This window comes from Psittacula echo, assembly GCF_963264785.1.
Source record: "Psittacula echo genome assembly, chromosome: 1".
Lineage (NCBI taxonomy): Eukaryota > Metazoa > Chordata > Aves > Psittaciformes > Psittacidae > Psittacula > Psittacula echo.
The window spans coordinates 78250554-78275455 of NC_137735.1; the positions used below are offsets into that span (position 1 = coordinate 78250554).

The following is a 24902-nucleotide window of genomic DNA, read 5'->3' on the forward strand; positions in this document are numbered from 1 at the left end:
GCATTAAAGGGTTTCATTAACATCTGTGTTGTCCAATCTGTGTTGTTTCTTCCATGCTCTGCAATTAATTCTATGAATGATTTTGATACACACCACTTGGCGCACAGTGATTTTCATGTCTCAAAGCTCGATGTGCCACTGCTTCACCAACCCCACCCCAGACAGTATTCTTCCAGGGGAGGTTTCACGGAGCAGCACTCACTCTGTGACTCCATGTGTGCTTCCCTCGCATGACCACCAACACAGACTAAAGCTGAGGCTGCGAACAGAATGGGCAGACTCTGCTGTTGGATGGCTTATGAAGAGATAAATATTTAAAGGAGAGAGAAGAATGGAATTCACAGTATTCAGTCACATAAAAGGAATAACTGAGTGTGTAAAGCTGGAAAAAAAATGTGGGAAGATATTTATACAAAACAAAGAACTTTAAACACCCTTCAAATGATGCCACGAGTCACAAATCAGGGGTTGTTGGACAATGAGTCACCTCCTTCCACTATCTTACCATCATTAATGTAGCTGAAGGCATAATTGTCCTTTATTGTTCACTTGTCACTAAGTGGATTCCAACCATCTGACAGGATAAAGTCCCACAGCTGCTTTCTGGAGACTGGCCTTTGGAGGAGCCCATGCACCTGCAGCGATTCCAACCTGAGTCTGAGGTAGGGCTCCTCCATCGATACCAACCTCATACTGCTGAAGGACATAGGGCTGTGAGCTCTCTGTGTGTACCCCAACAGATGGCAAATGAGGACAGCTCTGGAAAAGTTCTCCTGGGCAGTGGAAAAATACGTTTAGTCTGGAATGTGGCAATTCCTACCTCAATGTCCCCAGCTAACATTGATTTGGGCAAATTTGTAAGACTGTGGAGCTCATCTAAAGCCCAGTGGCTTCCCTGCAAAGACTATTGGTCGGACTGGGTCAAGGCAACACACATGGATTATCTAAGATATTGAGTGATGCATTCCAACAACCAAACCATCAACATCTCAATCTCATCCTCCAGGATACACTGCACATTGTTACCAAAGCTGGCTTTCTTCAAGAGCACCATCTTACGTACTGCACACACATCATGTTTAGGTAACTATGTTAGATTATGTTTAAGTATTAAGGCGTCTAAAGCTGAAGTTTTGAAGACTGTTTCATTTGGCTGCCAACACTGTCTTGAGCTGAAATGCTTCATTTTTGAACTTGTGCACAAGAAACTGCTAGAATAATGAAGATGGAATAATTTTTTTTGGAAAACCAATCAAACAACAAACCCCTCACAAACCTCAAGATTATAAATATATTCCAGATAGCCCTTCCAGGTTGATAATTCTGATTCTTCATTACAAAATACTACTCCATATCCCACCACAGATTTTTTGTGAAATCATACCAGGTCAGTTAAAGCCTCTCCTGTGCCCCAGTTGTACATTTTCTGTATGAGAGAACTTTGAAATGGGAAAGGAGCAGTCCTGAGTGAAACCCAGTTCTCAAATCAGTTTGCTGATGACACTAAGCTGGGAGGAGTGGCTGACACGCCAGAAGGCTGTGCTGCCATCCAGCGAGACCTGGACAGGCTGGAGAGTTGGGCAGGGAGAAACCTGATGAAATATAACAAGGGAAAGTGTAGAGTCCTGCATCTGGGCAGGAACAACCCCAGGTTCCAATATAGGTTGGGGAACGACCTGTTAGAGAGTAGTGTAGGGGAGAGGGACCTGGGGGTCCTAGTGGATGGCAGGATGACCATGAGCCAACACTGTGCCCTTGTGGCCAAGAAGGCCAATGGCATCCTGGGGTGTATTAGAAGGGGGGTGGTCAGTAGGTCGAGAGAGGTCCTCCTTCCCCTCTACTCTGCCCTGGTGAGACCGCATCTGGAATATTGTGTCCAGTTCTGGGCCCCTCAGTTCAAGAAGGACAGGGACCTGCTGGAGAGAGTCCAGCGCAGGGCGACAAAGATGATTAAGGGAGTGGAGCATCTCCCTTATGAGGAAAGGCTGAGGGAGCTGGGTCTCTATAGTTTGGAGAAGAGGAGACTGAGGGGTGACCTTATTAGTGTATATAAATATATAAAGGGGGAGTGTCATGAGGATGGAGCCAGGCTCTTCTCAATGGCTAACAATGATAAGACAAGGGGTAATGGGTATAAACTGGAACACAAGAGGTTCCACTTAAACTTGAGAAGAAACTTCTTCTCAGTGAGGGTGACAGAACATTGGAACAGGCTGCCCAGGGAGGTTGTGGAGTCTCCTTCTCTGGAGACATTCAAAACCTGCCTGGACACATTCCTATGTAACCTTATCTAGGTGTTCCTGCTCTGGCAGGGGGATTGGACTAGATGATCTTTTGAGGTCCCTTCCAATCTCTAACATACTGTGATACTGTGAAATCTCACATTCCTTATGGAGCAGAACCTCTCCCACCCACAGTTCTGGCTGTAATAATATAGAATATGACTCACGTGTGACATACAAAACCCAAACAGTTTGACATGACCTACATACTGATGTCACAGTATTTTCAGTGAAAAAACAAGCAAATAAGCAGCTTTTGAGTTATAATTTTGCCTGTCACACCACAAAGCTGGTTTACAAAGAGAGAATCCCACATTAGCTTTCCTGTTTCCCTTCAGGGAGGGGAAAAAAGTCTTCTGCAAGACCCCAAACATTGCACCCTCACTAATGGCCACAGAAGCTATTTCATGCTGGATTCTTTACCCTTTGATACTTACTTTTTTCATATAGACTCTTATACAAAGCTGCACTTTTTTTTCCATCTCATCAAATTCCTACTACTGAGCCAACCTCAACTGTACCTAGCACAGATGTGTTATGAATATAACTCACAGTGTTTCCACACAGGATATTTTCATCATTCCCCTCTCCTTCTCCCCATTCCAACTCTCTCCAAAATAGCATAGTAATAAATTCTCACATTCCAATCTCCATCTCTTTATGCCCTGAAGGATGGTGCCATTGATGTGTGCTTGAAAAAGCAGTAATTTGAATACAACATTTGAATGTTATTGATAGAACCTCACCATAACATGTGGATACCCCACATGCCATTTATTTGTGTCTCTCTCTATGAAGCTGCTTTGTGAAGCCAAGAATCTGCCCACTTGAGGAGTGTTGGCAACTTTATCTGGCAACCAGGGTCCCATTCTTGCACTTCTCTCCATTTCCTGTATGATGGGCTTTAATAAACCCTCCTCCTCCTTGTTCATTAAAAAGTCTGGTGGAAAGCTAACAGAAACAGCAAAGTATAATAATAATAATAACAATAGTAGTAGTAATAATAATAATTAATAATAATAATGGGTCTGACTATAAAAGAGACAGTCCTCCTCAAAAGGCAGATTTAAATGCTAGAGTGAAAGCAGCTGCAGGATCTCTCCTCCTACATACAACACTGCTGATAGACACAGAAGGAGAAAAAAAGCTTTTAAATTTGAGCCCAGATATATTCTCTTTTTGGGAATTTTCCTGGGAAGGTTAAACCCATTTTTATCCTCAAGCAACTTCTAACTAATACTGATGAATGGCAAAACTTCTGAACTCCCAGACTGCTGCACGTTACAAGCAAAGGACTCTTAAACCATACACACTAAGTATCTGATATTTGGGAAGAGGAGTACAGCTAAAGCTCAAAGTGAACTGAGATTCTGACCTATTTTTCTTTTCTGACTTAAAAGTCGCTTTAAAAAGTGTGAGTACTTGATCTTAAAAAATACCTACCTTGAATGAGTAAGGCAGAGAATGAACTGAACAGGTCCATACAGTATTTCTGCTCTTTGTTTTTGAAAGACTCAATATCATTTCCGTACTGTCATCCAAAAATAAAGACTCCAGTTTGGATTCAGTTACTAACATATAGGTGAGCTTATCCCCACTCTGGTTTCAGATTTGATTGTGTGGTTGCACTGGCCACATCCCCAAAGGAATATGGGAGTGTGAGTACTGTCAGAGTAACAACCAGAGCTAGGAGAAAAGCTGTTAAAAACGATGAGCAACCAGAAGAATAGAAGTGGCAGGACAGCAAATAATACCAGTTTTTAAAAATGTATCCAAGTGTTAGTCACAGATAACGAGCCTCTCCTTTTTCCACATGGAATTTTAGCCCTTTTTCAAAATTCCACTGGCAGAAATATAAAGGAAAAGCTCCAACTCTAAACTATCACTGAACGCTGTTGAACTCAGGCTCCTGCTTTTTTTCCATGAATGCACTGTAAGTCAGCATTCCAAGACCAACAAACGTCTCCAAACCTGAGCTATTTCCAAACAGTACATGTACCACGACATGCTCCAAGATAATGACAAAAATGTGTACAAAGCCATTCTCCTTGAACACCACACAGAAAGGGTAAGGGGGAGGGGGGTGCTGACAAAACACACTGATCTGCACAAACAACCTCCTGGGTTTAAACAAGGCAGACAACAACTAGAGCAAAAAGATCATTTATATAAAAAAAAAGCATGTTTCTCAACTGAAAAAACAACTCAGCTCCTGGTTATGCCAGTTGAAATTCAGTGTTGTCACTAGTGAGACAAAGCATCTGCTTGGAACTTCATAGAAGGTGCTGAGAGCAGCTTACGACGGCCCAAGTAACTGAAAGGTGTCATAGAGGCTCCTGTTGTCCAACTCTACTCTTCCAAGGAAAAGCACCTGAGGGAACTCTGTGCCCAGCAAAAGAGCTGTCTCTCCTTCCTGGAACCTGGCTTCTCCTGCTGTGGAAACAGCTGCTGCCTCAGTTTCCTTCGAAGTGGAGCCAGAATTCCATCTTTCCATCTGTTCATTTACTTTACGTATGTACGGGTGTGGAGGTATGTTTTGATCAACTAATTTGAAATGCTTGTGTTTAAATAGCTAGAAAAAATTTATTTCAGTGCCACAATAAATGTGCTTCTAAAGTCATCCCACACTGTTCTACAGTCAGAACACAGCCTGCTCAGACTGTGATATGGAGGAAATGATTTAATGTGGACAAAAATGAGAAAAATATAATGGCATGGTACCTGACAGAGCATTGGAATAAGTGTCATGGTTTAAGCCCAGTTGGTAACTCAGAACCATGCAGCCACTTGCTTACTCTTCCCCTCCCCTGCTCCAGGAGGGATGGGGAGGAGAATCGAAAAAATGTAACTCCCACATGTTGAGATAAGAACAGTCCAGTAATTAAGGTATAATAGAAAACTACTACTGCTACCACCAATAATAATAATGATAAGGGAAATAACAAGGGAAGAGAATATAAAACTAAAAGGGAAAAAGGAAAAGAAAACAATAAACACAAGTAATGCACAATACAATTGCTCACCACCCGCCAACTGATACCCAGTCTGACCCAAGCAGTGATCTCGCCCTTCTGGGTGACTCCCCCCAGTTTCTATACTGGGCATGACGTGCTGTGGTATGGAATACCCCTTTGGCTAGTTTGGGTCAGGTGTCCTGTCTCTGCTTCCTCCCAGCTTCCTGTGCCTCTCCTCACTGGCAGAGCATGAGAGACTGAAAAAGTCTTTGATGAGAGTAAACATTAGTTAGCAACAATTAAAAATACCATTATCAGCATCGTTCTCAGGCTAAAGTCAAAAGCACAGCACTGCACCAGCTACTAAGCGGGAGAAAAATGACTGCTACTGCTGAACCCAGGACAAAAAGAAACAAGAAAACACACGAGGATTTAAACATCATGGGTCTGTGAATATGATGTAAACATCTTGGCTTTGCTTCATATTGAATGTTACTGGTTTTAAGTTCTAGGCAGACCCAGCTGAGTGGTTTTGAGATCATGAGGCAAGCTCTGGGTAAAGGAAGATTTGCTGACAGCATTACCGTCATTCAAGGTGTTGTATGACACCACAAGAAACACAGAGTTAAATAGAAGTATTCTGTTCTAATGGAAATGGATTTCCATTTTGAAATTCTCCTCTATGAGTCTTCAGAAAAAACTTAATTTTCAATGTAATTGCTCACTGATCTTCCCTCTTGGGGGAAAATCCAAACCCGAATATTATTAGCGCATCCAACAAACTCAGGAATAACCTTCAAGCAATTAAATATTTGTATAAATCAATAGGTTATCTCTCTTAGCATGTTAATAAAGGAAGGAAGTAACACTGAAATGAAGCGAAAGCTAACATCAAGCAGCAGTTTTAAATCCTATAGGTACAGATGACAAATTACCTGATGGAGACCCTGCAGCTTTTCTCCATCACTTCCCCCCACCAAATGCCACAGGTTTATTCTTTACACAGGAACAAACATTAAGGCATCCTAAATACATGGTATTAAAAAGCCTGGTCAAGAAACAGGTACTTGGTTTTACTGCCTACTGAATTGCTGTCACTATCAGCAATGGTAAATCAGCCTGGAGATGGAAAGGTAATGCATCTGCTCACTGCAGTGCTGCTAAGAAGTTCCTAAGAACTATGCAGATGTTTCCAAATAGAACGTGGATGGGATGCCCAGATGTCCGATTTTTCCAAGCAGCCTGACAAACTTCAGATGTAAAAAATTAAATATGAATGATGAATCTGTCTCGCCAGCAGAAATAAAAAGCCCATTGGACAAAAGAGCAAACGAAGCAGATCTGCGAGGTCAGAGCTCTGGCGGCCTCCGGCCAATTAACTTAATGAATGATCAGCCACCAATACAGGGGTGGAATGACGTGACCTGGACTGCTGGTCACTTGAATACCAGACTCTTTTAATTGATTTATCCCACCTTGTGTTCCCTATTAAAGAGCACCCAGTAACTAAAGAAAGATTTCTTTCTTCTGGGCATCAGCAACTTGGAAGCTTTTGAAGTGCTGGAAGTAATGAAAATACATTGTTACTTATTCTTGGCAGGGAAAATTCTGCAAACTGATTAAGAAAAAGGACTTGAAATAAATCAAGCATCAACCTCATGAAAGCAAATTGAGAAATACCATGAAAATGCCAAAGCAGAGACTCAAATGCATCTGTTTGCAAATTCACTTGTGATTTGTGATTAAACCCCCCATCTAGTTGGCTGCAGAAGAACGTGGGCAGAACCCAGTAATGTGGTAGTGCAGTTTCAAGGGCTGCTAGGGACAAACTATTTACAAGAGTTATCAAAATTAATGATACAGTTCCTGGACACTCGCTGAGCGTTGGTTAAAAAATAAATGACATAATAAATTATTTTGTGAACTGTATTTCTGTTGCTATCGCAGATCTATAAAAGAAATCCAGGGCTTTCACTGGAAATCAACAAAATATGATATTATTCACAGAATCTGTAATGATATTAATTATGTTTTCTTCATAAGCCACAGAGCATAATGAGTTACCCTTTCATTGTAGGATATTTTTCAGGGATTTTCAAAACAGCTTTTACCAAAGATCAAACTACAGCAACAGATATACTTGGGATTACACTCAGTCTAGAAGAATCAGCTGAATCTTCCAGAAATATGGCAAACTGAGCTTTGGTAATAGTAAAAGATACCTAAACCAAGTAACCTATCACGAGAAAACAACACATGAGAATGAAACAGCATTAGGAAAATTAACAAGCAAACTCTAATGTGACACTTGGATTTTGAAGCAGCGCTGCTCCCTTGCGGGAGGGCTCTATAGCCAAAAATGCAAGAAGCAAAACACACTGATTTCTAGCTGGACTGAGGAAATCCAAGACCTAAGTGAAAAATGTATCAATGAGAACAAAAGCATCAAGTTCTAGACACATTCTATATTAGAAGAAAGGTAACACAGATGTGATGTGAGAGAGGTATTTATCTTGGGTTTCCAACTGTTTCCAGTTGTGAAAATCAGTTACTCATGTTCTCCATAAAATGAAATTGTCACTTTCACAATTTTTTTTCAACAATCCAAAAATCTTTCCTTATTGGACAAAATAATTTCTTAACAACTTAAATTTCAAAAACACTTTTAATAAAGTTGTGACTATGTTGTTTAGTCAAGATTCTTGTGTCAACTGGCTTCTCTGGAACTGCTTCTTGCCTTACTCCCGCCCAGCTTTCCAAGGTAGTTCCCTTCATATTCAAGCATTGCCATAGATGTCCCAGGCACCTGATGTCACTGAGCTGTATCCAGTAGTGGGAAGCTCTAGGCAGTATGGCAAATACTGGATCCATCCCTGAATGAGGGAGCCTGGGAGTCTGATTACCTGTTAGTGTTACAGAAAATAGTGAAGGATCAGAAACTATTCAGCTATCTAGTTGGAACTAGATGAGCTTTAAGCTCCCTTCCAACCCAAACCATTCTATGATGCTCTACTGACTCTAAAGGAATACTAGAGATAAAGGCAGGCTTTCCTGCTGCTGGAAAGGTTTATTGGTTGAGGTTTGGTTCTGCTCAAGCTGCTTTCAGTGTATTCTCACCATCTCTCCTCTTTCTTGGAGTCCTCTCTCATCTAATCATCTCAGAACACCTTTCCTACCCTGGCCAAGCTGCTGGGAGAGCTCCAGGGCCCAAGCTGAGCCCTGAAGGCTTCTCCTGATTCATTAAGCTCATTCCTGCTTGGTCCATGGTGGCAAACAGGAATGCTGGACTCACAAATCTGCATCCTAAAAATCACAGGCTTTCTGCCTGGCATGGATCTTCTCAGGCATGGGCACACTGCTCCACAGCATGTTAGAACTATGCTCAAGAGGCTGAGCCTAAGGGAATAGAGTATATATACTCAACTGGTAAACGATTACAACATTAACCTTCACATGAAAGGGAGAGGAAACACCCAAAAACTTCAGGCCCAGAGGATTAATGAGATGCTCCAGGGCAGGAAACAGCCATAAACCTGTCACTGACTGTCACACTGCTCTTCAACCTTTGTAAATCATCAATGGAGCTACTACTACCTGTTACCTTAACATCACTAACAGATTTACTGTTGAGCAAAGAGAAGCACAAATATAATTCCTCCTGGAACATGAGCGCTTCCTAATATTTTCTCCTGCCATCAAGGCCACAAGCAATCAGACTGTACTGGTGTCTCCAATAGGCTTTTTAACACACAGCTGACACTAATTTGGACCACTGCATTTAATTTGCTAAGGCAATGCTCTTAACACAGGGCTGTGCCCAGTTGTAACCCTTTTCAGCTTCATCAGTCAGTGATCCTCAGCCTACCTGCAGCTTTAACAAAGACATAAGAAGAGCATCTTCTGCTGCCTGCTAGGACAAGAGCGCCAAACACCCTAAAACTTTATGCAGGAAAAATCTCCAATTCCGTTCTGTCCCTGCTGCAAACAGAAAGTTACTTAGAATGCCAGAACCTATTTGTGTTTAGCTATAGCTGACTAGTTCCCAAATAGAAACAATACCACCAGAGTCCACCCCATACTCTCACTCCCATCACTCCCTGTCACCCACAGAGGCATGAGCACATGAATCCAACTTGATCCGGGTGCCTAGGATAGGATATGTAAGTCCACAGTTAGGTAGCCCATACAGAAATATGGGAGAAGGAGGAAAATCTTATGGTTTTCTACCACCTGATGGGCAGAGTCCCTTGTATTAACAAAAGCAAGGAGAGCTTTTACGTACACGTGAGTTGTGAACCTCAACTCCTGCTGAACCCCACACAGTCATTTTTCCCTGACATACAGAAAGGCAGAGAAGAAATGGAAGGACAGAAAACTGTGTGCCAATTCTACCTTCATTAGTCTACTGAGTCATTTAGCTACTCCATCCTGGTCTGGGATAAACCTGCTCTCTGACATGCACGTCACTAACTTTTCCAGTGCAGCAGCCTGCTTGTTATCTGGGCGGAGTGTTGATACTCTGGAGGACACACCAGAGAGGCACCCAAGCCTGTGCTTGTATTCCAGGTAACGCTTAACAAAAGTTACTGTCAGTCGTAACGCAAAGGGAGATGCACAAACAACAAGCTTTCCTTGGCTGCCCCTGAAAGCAGGAGCCAGCTAAGCTCTTCATCACTTGCTGGGTTTTCTTCCCAAACCATGCAGTGTTTGACAGAGCTTGATCCAGGTTTCACCATGGTCAGGCTCTCCCCGTTCCTGCAGAAGAGTCCACCTTCTCTCAGACAGTAACTCATTCTTTTCCAACTCAAACTGCTGACTCAGACTTGTGTATCTTTTAATAACCTCCAGAATCCCAACTAGCTTGACAACATTATCCCACATCGTTACAATACGCAAAAGAATTATTAGGCAAAGCATTCTGGCAAAAAAAACCCCACTGTTTTCAGAGCAAACAACAGCTGGTCATGCTGTTACTCTGTGATGTTTTACTACTGCATTTTGGAAGGATTTATGCACTTCTGTAACCCACAAATGGATATGAAGAAACTCAGTCCACTAGGAGCAAAGTTAATGGCAAGGACGATGTTCTCACGTTAGTCATTTCCTTACACATTCCCACCAGCCCAACACTGTCATCCCACACGAGACAAGCAAGATAAGCTTATTCTTATCATCTGCTCAGTGGTTTAGTGGGACAAATGGAAGCAGGCAGACAAATGGAGCTCTAGGGCACATCTCGAGGCAATACCTGTGGTATGGCAGGACATGGAATCAATTTTCCTTTTTCTCTATCACAAACAAGGGATGACTATGTCATATCCAGACATTTTCAAAGGTATAAACTTAATCAAGCTGCCTAGTTCCCTCTTGGTTTGGATTTTTTTAACCTATTTCTGCATTTCTAAAAGCTTTCTCAAAATACACTGAGCAACAAACCTGTTAAAACCCGGTTTCACAATGGAGAATTAGGCCAAACCCACACAAAATTCAGGAGAAGAAAACACAGCAACAGTACAAAAATTAACATTTGCTGTGATGGCACAATCTGCTGCACTTTAATTCATTTTGCCATCAAAGACAGAGGTTCTGAAAGTCTACTGTCAAAAGAAAAGGGTCCTTTCTTCCAGTGACACAGCCTTTTGGTGCTTTCATAGTATTACATTTCAGCACTGATTTTCTATGATGCACACGTAAAACACATTCACAAGCGCCAGCTCCCACAAGCTGTGGGAGGATTCATTTCCTCCTGTTCCTGACCTCTCATTCGCATAAATTGATAAGACAACTCTTCTGCTTCCAATTAGAGTGTGTTCTCAGACAGAGCCCATCTGGGTGCATGCTATATTTTATGGCCCATGGCACGTGAGTACAGATGCTGGATGGAGCTCAGGGAAGGAAACCTTCCTGCACACTGGGTACCATGGCCCTGGTCTTTCTGCTCCCATCCCTTCTTTCTACCCAGCACACTGCAAAACCTTTTTAACCACCTCGCATGCACATCTGTTCACCTGTATGAACACTACCCTTCCCTTCGAAGCTTCTCCTCACCTCCCACCTCAAACAATGGGAATGGAACTGGCAAATGGGAATGAAGATGCTCTGAGGGCTGGGGCAGTGCTGCTCTAGAGACAGGCTGAGAGAGCTGGGCTTGTTCAGCCTGGAGAAGGCTCTAGGGAGACCTTAGAGGTGCTTCCAGTGCCTAAAAGGGCTACAAGAAACACGGAGAAGGGATTTGGACAAGGGCATGTAGGAACAGGACAAGTGGGAATGGCTTGATTGAGATGAGATCTTAGGAGGGAGTTCTTCCCTGTGAGGGTGGTGAGGCCCTGGCACAGGCTGCCCAGAGAAGCTGTGGCTGCCCCATCCCTGGCAGTGTTTAAGGGCAGGTTGGATGGGGCTTGAAGCAACCTGCTCTAGTGGAAGGTGTCCCTGTCAGTGGCAGGGGCTTGGAACTGGATGAGCTTTAAGGTCCCTTCCAACCCAAAACAGTCTGTGATTCTATAAAATCTTGCCAAAAGCTTATTGTTCGTTCATTATATGTTTAGCTGACACTACTAATCCCATTTTGGGAATCAGGCAGCTCTAAAAAAGGATCATCTCCAGTTAGTTACTCAGAGCTTCCACACAGCACAATACCAGCTCTGGCAACTGCTGTGCTGGGGAGAAGACACAGAGCGCTCCTAGTATTTACCATTACAAAGTACCATGTGCAGGGTTTAACATCGTATCATTGGAGGCAATGGTGATGATCCTCTCCGACATCACACTGGGATTGTCCGTTATGCTGAAGATATGCAAGAAGGGCATGTCTTCACTTCTAAGGAGCTTTATGAATATCATCTGTAAAATGAAACAGGGTCCCTTCAGCTGCTTATAGAGTATTTAAAGAGCTCTGCTATCTGTTATCACCACTGTTTGTTGAAAGTTTTCCTCTTCCTATGCAATTTGGGGGCATAAGGAGTTTTCCTGAGACACTGTATAAGCCTTGGATAGGCTGCAAGTTGCATGTACTGACCTTTCTCCACCTTTTTCATTTTCCCTTCATACAGATTTCTGTGTGTTTTACTACTCTGGCTTTGGGTGCCTGCATCTGGAATCAAACCTTTACCCTCAGTTTTATTTAAGAACAATTTTCCTTTGTTATTGCCAAGAATTGAAGATGACTTAAGCAGATGGATGTCCCTCCTCCTAGCATCGGGAGGTGAGCACAACCTCCCTGACACAGACAGAGCACATAAGTCACCTTCTAGTGCTTTTTGATTCATTCTTGCTCAAGTTTCTTTCTTTCTTTCTTAAAAATAATTTACAAGCTTTTCCTCAGCTAGGAAGTCTGGGTTTTCTTTACTCATACACAGAGCAAACAGGATACAGGCTGTACAGCACAGACTGTGGATCTTACATTAATTTTACAAATTATAATTCTCTGGCTACAATGAAGGGACTCTTTGCCCAAGCACTGCATCACTCTGAACCTTATTTTCTTTATCACTGTCTCACTGACAGCATTGCAGTGGGTCTGAAGAAGTGCACTTTGTGAATATAATTTCTTGGCTGTACCTTGGATTTTGTGTGTTACGTTTTACTTAGTTTCTATTCCTAGCTTTGCCAAAGACCTGTTTGATTGCAGCAGGCTATGGTTGACTACACATTCAGCCCTGTTGTCTAACATGTCATGGAAGTGCTTGTTGTGTATTAACTCAACCTTTCACGTAGGGCAATTATTAAACCAAGTGTGAAAAGTCAAGGCTGGATGGTGAATCTGCCAGGAAACACTCAGCTACCTCACTGCCTACTGAATTTCTGGACACAAGTGATCACTACTGTTCAAAAAGGTTTTACTGAATAAGAGGTATTGGGCATTAGTTGGAACAAGGGAAATTCTAATTAGGAGGGGAAAAAATATAATGAGGGAAATCAAGTGCTGGAACACAGGTGCAGAAAGGCTGTGGGATCTCCATCCTTGGAAATACTGAGAAAACACAACTGCTGAGTTACTGTGCTTTGATTCCATGAAATGCTGAGCCACAGAGGCCAAGCAGACAGGTGCACAAAGAGAACTGAGAGATGTCCTAGAAGAAAGTGTCTATTCAATCTACAGACAAGCACCTTAATTTTATTCCATTCATGTCACAAATTTTGGATGCTCACCTAAGGGAATAATTGGATTGGTTTTACATCTTGAATCTGGATGCAAATAGCTGCACACAGGAAGATACTGGTGTTCATCACTGAGTTCTGGCAACTCATTGCTGAACTGCACCACCCCACACATAGTATACATAGCTTCTGGGTTATGTTTTGTGGTCATCAGTTGATTCCACAGTTGTACTGGCTGATACTGATACCCAAGCAAGGGAGGTTAAATCTAGTTCAGGTTATGCCTAACCAGGCTGAGAGCACACTTCCGTCTGCACTGCAAACACACACTCAAGCCCTTGGAGAGGGCTCCAATTCCACTGCACTCAAAGATATTACTCATCTACTTCCATTTCTAGAAGGGCTTGATGGTTTTCTCATTATTTTTCCTCCCACTTCTCCTCCTCCTTAGATCCCATCTCTTTTTTCCTCATCCATCACCAACACTTATTTTTCCTCTGTACCATGCTGTGCTGTTCCTGTTTGGAAAGTACTTTGCTGACTACCTGTCCTTCGATTAAGTACACTTCCACCTGGAAAAAAAAGGAAAAAAACCAACTCCACAAACCAATATTAAATCAAGAATCACAGAATACTAGGCTTGAAGGGACCTCAAGGATCATCTGGTCCAAAAGAGCTTCAATGAATCCTATTAAATTCTGATTTTATAGGGGAAGGCTGATTTAAAAGCCAAAGCTGTAGCAGTTCTGGATAAAGAGGCAGGATGTGTTTAGCTGACAGGTTATCACCACCAATACAACTTACACAAGAACACCTATACTGTAACAGAGCATGCTACAAGATGGGGTGTCCTGAGTCTCCAATGAAATCAATCCCCATTATTACTGATGCACAAACTTGGGTGCTCTACTGTGTGGTACCTAAATACTTTCCACCACAACACAGGTCACGAAAAACTGCTGAAAAAGAATTCACACACCTTCTGGCATGACGACATCTCTAAGAAACACTAATGTGCTCTAGGAAGTGCTGAGAGAGGTCTCCGAACCAGGCAATAGTCTTCCTATTCATCTACCTACTATTCCAGGGCTTCATTCCCAGGCAACCAGGAGGAATTCCCAAATCATTTCTTCCTCCTACGTTTCCCACCTGGGACAAAGACACTTGAACCCAGCGCCATGGCAACCCCATCAGCCACACAAGCACTTTGGGTCTTTAGGGAAAATTAAAATTCTGAAAGGAAGCTGGGAGATAAAGGCTCCTATTCCTTGTTTCCCACTGGTAGAAAGTAATTACAAAAATACTTTAATCTCGAGTGCTGTTGGGGTGAATAGGTTGTCATTTAAAAAAAACACTAAGATGTGAAGACCAAGATAAAATAGAAAAATGTGGAGTACAGTGTGTAACCCCCAAGCTGAAGGTTGGTTGTCACCATTATGTTATATAACAAAAAACTGTATGGAAAGAAATAACAAGTGATCAAAGAGGAGGAAAGATAAATCAAACTCTTTGTGATCAGCTCAAGCAGAGTATGATCCAAAACATGCCTCATCCCCCACTGATGGAAATCTGAGTCTTCCCACTGGCTCTAGTGGACTTGGATCAGGCTTTTATGTTTCCGAGAGTACAATTCGGATTTTATTTTACCATCCTCCTGAGCCCGACTGGGTAGAACTTGCATAGAAGGCCTTCTGGGTGCAAATTTGATGCTGAATTGGACAGTTCTTTGCCTATTTCTATTGTTTCTTACATGCTTTCAAGGAATAAGTTTAACGATCCCACATCTTGGTGATGTTTGTCAGCTTATTAACAAAGGAGAACAGATTCTTTTCATCCCGTCCAGACAGAATAATATCATCATTACACTTGCAAAACCTTCCAGCTCAGGCTTTCTTTGCATTCGTAAGTGAAACGCTATTTTAGTGATAAAATCCTAAAGATTTATTTAAATGATGTTTTAACATGACAACCTCATGTATTCCTCTAGTATTCTCATAGGCCATTCCCTCTCTGACCCCTAGACCTCAATATGGGGTCTTTTGACCTTCGTTTCTTTTTGCCCTTACTAATAAGCATTTTTTCTTTAACAGGCGTTATTTGTGAATAACACTCACCATGTGATCACTGATCATTGAGTATCTGTAGTACCCAACTTGAATGAGAAGCACAGATGTTTGGTGTCTTTAGGATCAAGACTTGAATTACCGGGGAAGTGAAGCTTACAGAACGTCATCCCAGGGCCATCTGATGTGGAAAAGCTGTTAGGAGATGAGTGTGCTTATTTGCTCCCACAGAGAACTCTGTATGCCCTGCTCTATGATAGGATTCCCAGGACTGTACCTAACCAGATGCTCATCCCAGATGTTTAAAAATAAATGTTCAGTGTCTTTACAGAAAACAACCAACCACACTACTCCCTCCTCCTGGCCCAGCACAGCCACATTCTGAGCATCAATGCTCACACTGCAAGCACAGCACTTCCCACCCCTCATGGTGACCTTATAGAGCAGTGTACGGGCTTGGTGGCACCCTGCAGACTGCTGTCCCACAAGGTATGTCCCCACTAGCAGGGATGCCGAGCCACAGGGCTTCGTATGGCTTCTGCAGTATAACAACTCCTTAAGATATTCTTAGAAAGAGTGTAGAGTGTTGCATAAATTGCCTTCACAACACAGTGCCAGAGACAGATGATGTTAAAGTAGCAATGCTGCAGAACAAGATTATTCTTTAAGCAGCTCACTTATTTCTATGATTCTATGATTTCAGTCCAACATTAACCATTTGGTAGGTTACATGTGGCAATCCATTGCAGCTCAACCTAGAAGTTCTCCCCTTTTCATTCTGCTGGATTAAGGTCTGTCCTGAGTTCAGCAGTAGCAGTCGTTTTTCTCCTTCTTAGTAGCTGGTGCAGTGCTGTGGTTTTGACTTTCAGCCTGGGAACAGCGCTGATAACACCGATGTTTTTAGTTGTTGCTCAGTAATGTTTACTCTGACCAAGGACTTTCTGAGTCTCATGCTCTGCCAGGGAGGAGGGGAAGAGGGGATGAAGCAGAGACAGGACACCTGACCCAAACTAACCAAAGAGGTATTCCATACCACAGCACGTCATGCCCAGTAAATAAACTGGGGGGAGTTACCCAGAAGGCCCAGACCACTGCGGGGGTTGGGCTGCGTATCGATTGGCAGTGGTTGTATTCTCTTCCCTTGTTATTTCCCTTATCATTATTATTATTGGTGGCAGCAGTAGTGATTTGTGTTATACCTTAGTTACTGGACTGATCTTATCTCAACCCGTGGGAGTTACATTCTTTCAATTCTCCTCCACATCCCTCCGGGAGCGGGGGAAGGAAAAAGTGGGGGAGTGAGCGAGCGGCTGCATGGTTCTGGGTTGCCAGCTGGGCTTAAACCACAACAAGGTTATAGGCTACTGGCACTGGAAATTATACCTCCTCCTCCCCTTGCACATCTATCACCTTTGGTAAAGCTGAAAAGATTCATCAGGATTGCTGCACTGGTACCATCAATAAATGCATTTAAGTTGTGTTTCTCCTCCAGTACAAGTCACATGAAAGCATGCTGCATTACCTGGGAATATGACATTCTGAGAGCCATCTATTTCTCTATATTCCTACCAAGCCTAGTAACAAGGTCCTCTGCAGTCTGAGCAGCCCGTTTCTACTCACTGCCACTTGCTGTAAGAATGTACCTGCTCATTCATACTCTCCTACCATGTTCATGACGGTTGATTCCACCTCACTTCCAAGCACAGATATAATGTTTCAACCATATTCTCAAATTCATACAGCAATTAGGACAGTACATGTATTCTGGAAATGTGGGATGAGTATTCCTATTCCAGCTCACGATTACATTAAACATGAGCTGAGCAGTTCTCATGCGGTTTTCTGTGTGACTCCTGTCTGACTCAGTTTTCACAAAGAATAGTTAAAGAGTCTTTTCTGTTCCCAAGGGAGAAATCAGCCTTATGCTTGTTGATGCTGTGTCACATGCTACCATGTTTAAGCAGTTTTCAATAGCTGGGACTTCCTGGGGGAGGCCTTGGCCACCATCCTGTAGAAGAGGAAGAACTTCCTGTCCAGAAGAATGAACAGCACTTACACCATCAAACAGGCTCACCCTGTGCAATGGAGACCATGGGTACCAAATGAAGTGGTTGGTTTTAAAAATATTTTAACATTAACTGGTCAAAAGCTACTGCTTCTTGCAGGTCTCCGCATGGCCTCACATGAGCATAAGAAAGATCAGGTTAAAAAAAAAATATAATAAAACAAGATTCTCTGAATTAGCAGAATATCCACATTTCTTCCCCTCTTCTGCTAAGTGCTTTGAGAGACTCTTCCCTATGTTTAATGGGAAGACAAACCCCCAAAAAACTTTAAAAAAGACTACGAAGGCTGTGGGAGTATTTCCGTGTGTGAAGATGCAGCAGCTCCCTCTTAGCACAGATACACAGAGGGAAGGAAAACCAGTGCTTATTCACAAACGTTAACAGGTTTGCCATCCCACAGTATTCCTCAAATGAATGTGGCTGGACTTTCCATCTGATTCCTCAAGTGTTTCATGTAATGCACTCTTAAGGAAACCAACCTCCAACAAAGCAAATGACAACAATACATCATTGTTCCTTAAGTAGGCTACAGCCAGCCACGGATACCAGAAATAGGAATCAGTGTGGGGTGCTATTTCAGGGGTAGGGTTATTTTGCTGCAAAATGGGAAAGACTAATCCACGGTACCCAGTAGCTTGAGGCATCCTAGTATCTTTCCCAGAAACCCAGATTTCTGGTTCCCACCTAAGAAAGTTCACTGAAACTTCATCACCAGTAACTACAATAAACAGCAAAGAGAAGTAGATAGAGTATTTATGTGTCCTTATTTCCATGAGAACACAGTACATGAACCAATAAATGCTCCAATGCACTGAAGTTGTTACTAAAACTCAGAACTCCTATGCTCACTCTGTCCAATTATTTGAAACATGTCCAACAAATTCCCAAACGTTATAAAATCCAGCAGGAATGCCAGATGTCCTATCAGGCCAAAAGCTTCTTTTCGCAGACCAAAAGCTTTTGGAAGCTTTCATGACTATAGTGTCTTACAAAAGTGACTTCTTGTTGAGAGAGTACAAGGCAGTATGTCCTATGTCACTCCAGAGCAAGGCTCCTACACCACGTTTCCCAGTTTTTGTAACAACTTTGCTGACAAGAGGAATTTTAAGTACTTTTTTATCTTAATGTCTAGTTAATTGAGTCATCTGTCATCTATCAGTGAAACCTAAATATGTGGCTGAATTTGTAATCTGCCAGCAGCCTGTAGTTGGCACTTCTGCCTCTGGCTGGGGCACTGGGATTGTGGGGTGGAAAGCAGGGGCACCGAAGACCAAGAAAGATGCTCATGCATCTACACAGCAGACTACTTACCACTGAAAACTGTGTCACAGTGGCATAATAACCAGGATTATTTCCCAAACTCAAATGCATAAAACTCTAAAACTGTCAAAAGTAGGTAAGAAGAGATCTCCTGTGAACATGACAGGGCTTTGAGAAACCTTGTCTAGTGGAAGGTGTCCCTGCCTGTGGCAGGGGGGTGGAACTGGATGAGCTTTAAGGTCCCTTCCAACCCAAACCACTCCATGATTCTATGACTCTATGACAGAGGCAAGAGATGCTGAACTTGCCGAAGCAGACCCAGAAGGTCCATTGTCACCTGCTCACTCTGTCCAGCCATGGTTTGAGTCCACCAGCCCAGCTAACAACGTGTTTTCAATGCAGAAACACAGCACTGAAACCAATGCCACTACCATGAAGGCTTACTTAGCACTGTTTAGTTGATCACACCACAGAGATGCATAAGCTAGATTTGAACAGCCTCATCAAGGTACCAAAAGCAAAGTACCTTTGGCAGCACAGGTCTCAGAGACCAGCAAGTTGATGAGCCTGCATGGTTCAGGCTGCTGCTAGACCCTGATCCTGCTGTGACACTGCTGTGCCATACTGCTGTCAACAGCATGGACTTACCCTCTGAAAGACTAATTAAAGTCTGGCAGGACTATATTCAAAATGGCTCTCAGTTCCTCCTTGCTTTTTCAGAGACAAAATTCCAAAACCCCACCAGATAATTTAAATCCATGAGGACTGGCAATGAGGGGGTGCTTGACTTCTCTCTGCTTAATACTCCCACCTAATTCTAGTTCTGTGTGTTGTATGTGGTTGTTCTAGTTCTTCTCAAACTCTTTTAAGTTTCAAGAACACGTGAATGCAAAGTCCAAACAGGAATTTGAGAAGCTGAGAGATGTTGAAAAAAAGGCAGAGCACTGAAGGGGAATGGAGCTGCTCTTTCATTCCTGGCGCATAGCGTCAAAACCCTGAGCATTCACTATGTAACGTGTTGGCTTGTAAGGATTAGTTTAGGATTAAAGGATAATAGTAAAAGGAGGGAAATCTAAATATACAAGCAAATGCATTAAACTACACGATGATTATTCTCAGATGGACCAACCACATCATCTTCAAGGAGGAGGGGAATCCTTGGATATGTCTAAAGTACGTATCTGATCAACACAACTGCCTTCCAACTGCATTAATTGCAACCAGCAGAAGCAGGAAAACAGAAACAGTGTCAGCCATTGGTACAATTGAGCTATCACTGAGGAAGAAATAGGACCCAAACTTTAAACAGAAGTTGTATTGTATGGGCAGGCGAGCCATAGTAACAGCTTACAACATTGAAGTCAGATGAGTATTTCCATTAACATCTCCTGGCCCACAACATCTTACCAACTGATGTAGAGCTCAGACTTAAATCAGTACAAGCTTTTCCCTCAGTTAAAAGAAGGGAAAACCAAGCATTTTGCAACATTTATTGATGAGAACACTTCATGGCTGAGCTCTGGTCTACACATGTGCTGCTCTTGTCAGAGAAACTGCACGTGCGACTGATGGTGGATCTCAGCAAAATATTTAAAGGCTTTCTTTCCAAACAGTTCAGTCAAAACTGCCTCTCTCAAAAGCTGCTGCAGGCTACAGTCACGTGGAACAGATCTGTGAGGAACCAACACAGGTACTGTACCTTCTCTATGGACATCAGGGAGCATATCAGTGGGATGCTGCGCTACAGCTGATCGCCTGTACACCATGTGGATTCTCCCCTTTTCCTCTTCCATTTGCTTTCCTCTTTCCAAAGGCTCAATGAAGTATTCATCCTTATTGGTTCTTATCATTCCAGCCTGGTGAGGAAGAAAGAAAGCATGCCAATATGTCATTTGAGAGCCTCAAGACCCGCCCTGATGTTTTAAAAACAAGTATCAAGAGGGGTGAAGCATAAAACATTCAGCATATTGCTGTACTGTAAGACTCAAATTACTCCTGACCTTCCTTTGCATGGACTTCTTGCCAGAGGTGATACCTGCTGTGCTTTAGGGGTGTTCCTCTGGCTGAAGCCACCACTCAAAGGCATGAAGCCAATCTTGCATATGGATGAGATTCTTCATCCCTTCAAAACCACAGCTAAGACCAAAGTCAGACCGGGGTTTACTCTCTGTACACTGTACACAGTTATTCTGTAATCTACGCATGGCACGTTTTTCAAACCTGTAACTGTAGCTCTTGACTATCCTTCCAAACCCTTTCTCTTTATGTCTTCTGCCTGTAAGAGCTGTGGGACAGGTCTGCAGATGGGGCAGATTTATTCTGGTGCTTGCTGCACCTGCTAAAGTCAAGTTTAAGGGAAAAGAGACTCATGCGCAGGAGGAAAACTCTTAGAAGGCACCTGAATATAAATCACAATAAATAATGGTGAAGGAAATCTGGTGATATATTGAAGGAAACAGTCACTTAACTCCCTGTTTTTATCTAAGGGCAGCAAAATGAAACTTCTTCCAGCAGAGCCAGTAAGAGCAAGAGCACCATGCAGGGGAAAAATGGATACAGAATATTTGAAAATATTGGAAAACAGCAATGAGATATGTGTTTTGAGGAATCTGTAAGCTATTATCAAAGATACTCAATCATATCTTTGTGTAAATGTAGCAGAGCAGCTACTAACAAGCAGTATTGTTACAATCTTCCTTCTCTACAACGCTGCTCCTCTTCCTGTGAGTGATACAGGGATGACTCCTGGAGCTGATCTATATCATGGGGCTGATACACCTTCAGCTACAGCTGAAGCTACTTACAGCTCCCCGAGTGATGCACTGGTTTTTCCCTAAACCCAAGAAATTCCTACATGAGAGCTCCATTGCTGTAACCTTGTACCTTAAGATTTCACTACATGCAAGGTCAGAATTACAGTTATGGCTTGGAGTGAACCTGTAGACACATACAAAGCATGAATGACAAAAAGACCCACCAAACCCCATAAAACAAAAGGAGACCATCCTGACAGCTCTAGGGCCTCCCCAGCAACAAATGGAGATTATCATGGTCTGAGTTTAGATAATTTGTTGAATACAAGCAGACAGAATTGTGACAGAGAACAAGAAATATTAAAAATATTCTAAATTCACGAAGAGTTTACAATTTGGCTGGGCAGGGTATTGGGCCATCTAGTCTAGCTCATTCTTGGCCAAGATGGGTTGTATCAGATGATCCTTGAGGTCCCTTCCAACCTGGGATTCTGTGATTCTACGATGGAGTACTTCATCACAAGCCTTCCATGCTCTGTGTGTTTTCTTACATCTACACTCAGATTTTCAGTTAATGAATTTCTTCAAACATTGGCTAAACTACACGTCTCAACACTACATTCTTTCTTTGTTTTCATTAGGTGAGCAGTAGTAATAAGCAAGATTTGTGGTTGGAATAACTCATGCTGGCATCACAAGTCAGCTCTTCGTGTGGCTAGCATACATAATTAGATTGGAATTAACAAGTCCTCTCTGCATGTTAATGGCTTTTTGCTTGCCATTTTCCTGAGCAAATGAAGTTTCAGCCCTACAGTTGCTATGTTACTGGTACAGACCTTGTCTTGGCAAAGAGGTTTTTTGGTAAACAACCGATTTTCTATGAAGCTGTTGCCTATCAGCTGAAGGTAGTTCTATCCAAAAGCAATGCTCAGCACAAAAGCCAAGCTTGGCCTCACTTTCCACCTTCAACGGGTGTGCTGCTGCTTCTTCTCTGTGTTAAATCTACAAAGGAAAAGCCACAATCGTATTTCAGAGCATGGGTGTGCCTTCCTGTAAAAGCAATATAAGAATCATCCACAAGCATCAATGCAGTTTCCATTTCCACAGCTCTCCATAAAACACTTCGACAGACCCAACACATTCCTTAAGCCACAACAGTGTCTGCTCCTCAAAAGTCACCCGACTTCACAGACACCAATAAGCCAGCCCTATTTATATGAGATAGTTGCTACTTTAAAAGTCAAATTATTCATTAGGAGGAGCAGTACCCAAAGCAAACATCCCATTTCACCTAATTATGCTAAACTAACCACATGCTTCACAAGAAAAAAACCCCCAAATTTCCAAAGTACAACCACTGAGATAAATGGCATCAATTCCAGGAGACACAAAACACACCTGACAGAACAGACTGAACCTCAGTCTACAAAGGCTTGGAAGTATCTGGCACTGGCACTGCAGCACATGCAGACAATGTGCAGCATTCTCCTTGCCTTGGCATACACCTGGAATCATGCCCAGCATCAGGTCCTGCTCCTTTCCCAAGCTGGAAGTCAGACTGTATCTCATACCCAACTTTTTTTCCCCTTTTAAGACAGCTTTATTATTTATACAGACACAAGATGTGCCTCTACCTCTTGTTCATCCTCACAGGCAGTTCCTGACTCCACTAATATCAGTGGATTTTTATGGCATTGAGGGGATTCGTATCCATAATCACAAGTGAAGGTGGCACAATTTCTCCACAAAATGCAAATGGAGCTGAAGGGCTGGATTTCCACCCAGTTGTCACCACCATAGAGTTCCTAGAAAGCAACATCCCCTACAGAATCAGTGTGAGAGCAAGAAGCTGATCTCCCGGATGACTTGTAAATTCCCTGGCACAGCAGAGAAGTTAATGAATGATACAAGCTGCCTTGGAGCTGCTCACACAGACCAGAGGCTGTGCTGACCCCATGCAGCAACATGCTTCACGGAAGAACAGTGATTCCTGTGGCCCCAAGTGAAAGGGGAGACAGGGCAATTTTGAGTTTGCAGTCAAACGGCCAGACCTGAAGGGCTGATGAAGGAAAAACATGGAAAGCAAAAAAGAACAAGAAAAAAAAGGAGGGGAGAAAACAGGGAAAAGTGGGGAAAGTGGGGAGGAAAAAAGAAAAAAAGAGTAAGAAAAAGGGGAAAAATGAGAAAAGGGGGGAAAAGAAGAGAAAATGAAGGAAATGGGAGAAGAAGAAATGGGGGAGCAAAAAAGATGGAGCAAAAAAGAAAAAAAAAGGGCAAAAAAAAAAAAAAGAGAGAAAGGGGAAAAGAGAGAAAAATGAAAAAAGAAGAAAAGCAGACATGGATGATATTGACAAGGACACATTTGGATTTTACTCACCAGCATTTCTCACTCACTTTGTTCCTATTCTCCCTCACAGCCTTTAGCCTTGCTGTACTCTGCTGCATTTGCAGCTATGGTTTTGTATCACCTGTGTGGAAGGTGAACATATTTCATATGCTGTTGAGTAATGCATTTGCCCACACTCTGAGATACTTACCTTCACTTCAACACTACAGTAAACAGTACAAACATTAACATGCTCTTTCTGACACTTAAAACATGACTTAAAATTACTCCAGCTGGCTTAACTTACAAAGCATGCTGTAAATGAAAGCAGACAAATTTTTATAAATACCGGTTTGGGTTTTTTTTTTCCTTTTACTGGAATTTGAGATTTAGAATCAACAGGGGCAGTTTGGGTCCATTTTATCAGCCCAGAGGCAAGCTTGAATGCACAAGCCAGCTTGCTGTCCACCCCAAATCCCCATTTCCTCCCCCCCCCGCCAATTTCATCAATAAAGAGAGCTTGAAATTTTCCAAACGAAAGGAGAAGGAAGGGCATAAGCAGGTATTGCATATTCAAGTCCATCTTCATTATAAACTCTATTTTCTTCTACGTTTTCTTGCCCACCAGCTGTACAGACAAGCAGCAGATGCTCAGGCTCACTTGGAGAAAAGGCTGGGGTAGATTTTCAAGCAAGAAATACGTAGTGGAATTAATTTTTTTCCAAAAAAGTACATTTATAGAGCAATACAGGAAAGCACAGTCTGAAATGCTAGAATGCCATTAATTTTACTACTTTTTCTTATAAATTAACCACACACCAGATTTCCATCAGCTGAAGGATGCAGGTTGAAATCTGTGCTTCTGGGAAGTTCATCTAGAACTGTCTTCATGATTCCTAAAGTGCTTCCCCTCCCTGAGGGGGATCATAGGGGAAATGTCCAGCACCTTGTGTGTACCCACGTCACTGCATAGTATCCATAGATGTCTTTACATGATGACCATTAATGTGTTTCATTCCTGCAGTATTCTTCCTTCTCCTCTACCCAGGCATAGAAAGCAGAGAGAAAAAAACCTTAACGATGAATTAAACTGATGCAAGT

General features: G+C 42.5%; 1 protein-coding gene across 1 annotated transcript in view; it reads right to left on the reverse strand.

Annotated features, from left to right (window-relative positions):
- The window catches only part of ADAMTS3 (ADAM metallopeptidase with thrombospondin type 1 motif 3), a gene marked incomplete at both ends in the record, with an annotated part of 96868 nt that overhangs the window by 43925 nt on the left and 28041 nt on the right, over positions 1 to 24902 (reverse strand). Inside the window, one exon of the mRNA XM_080636185.1 lies at positions 20422 to 20578. Within this exon, the coding sequence (XP_080492311.1) occupies positions 20422 to 20578 (157 nt within the window). The remainder of the gene's footprint in view (positions 1 to 20421; positions 20579 to 24902) is intronic.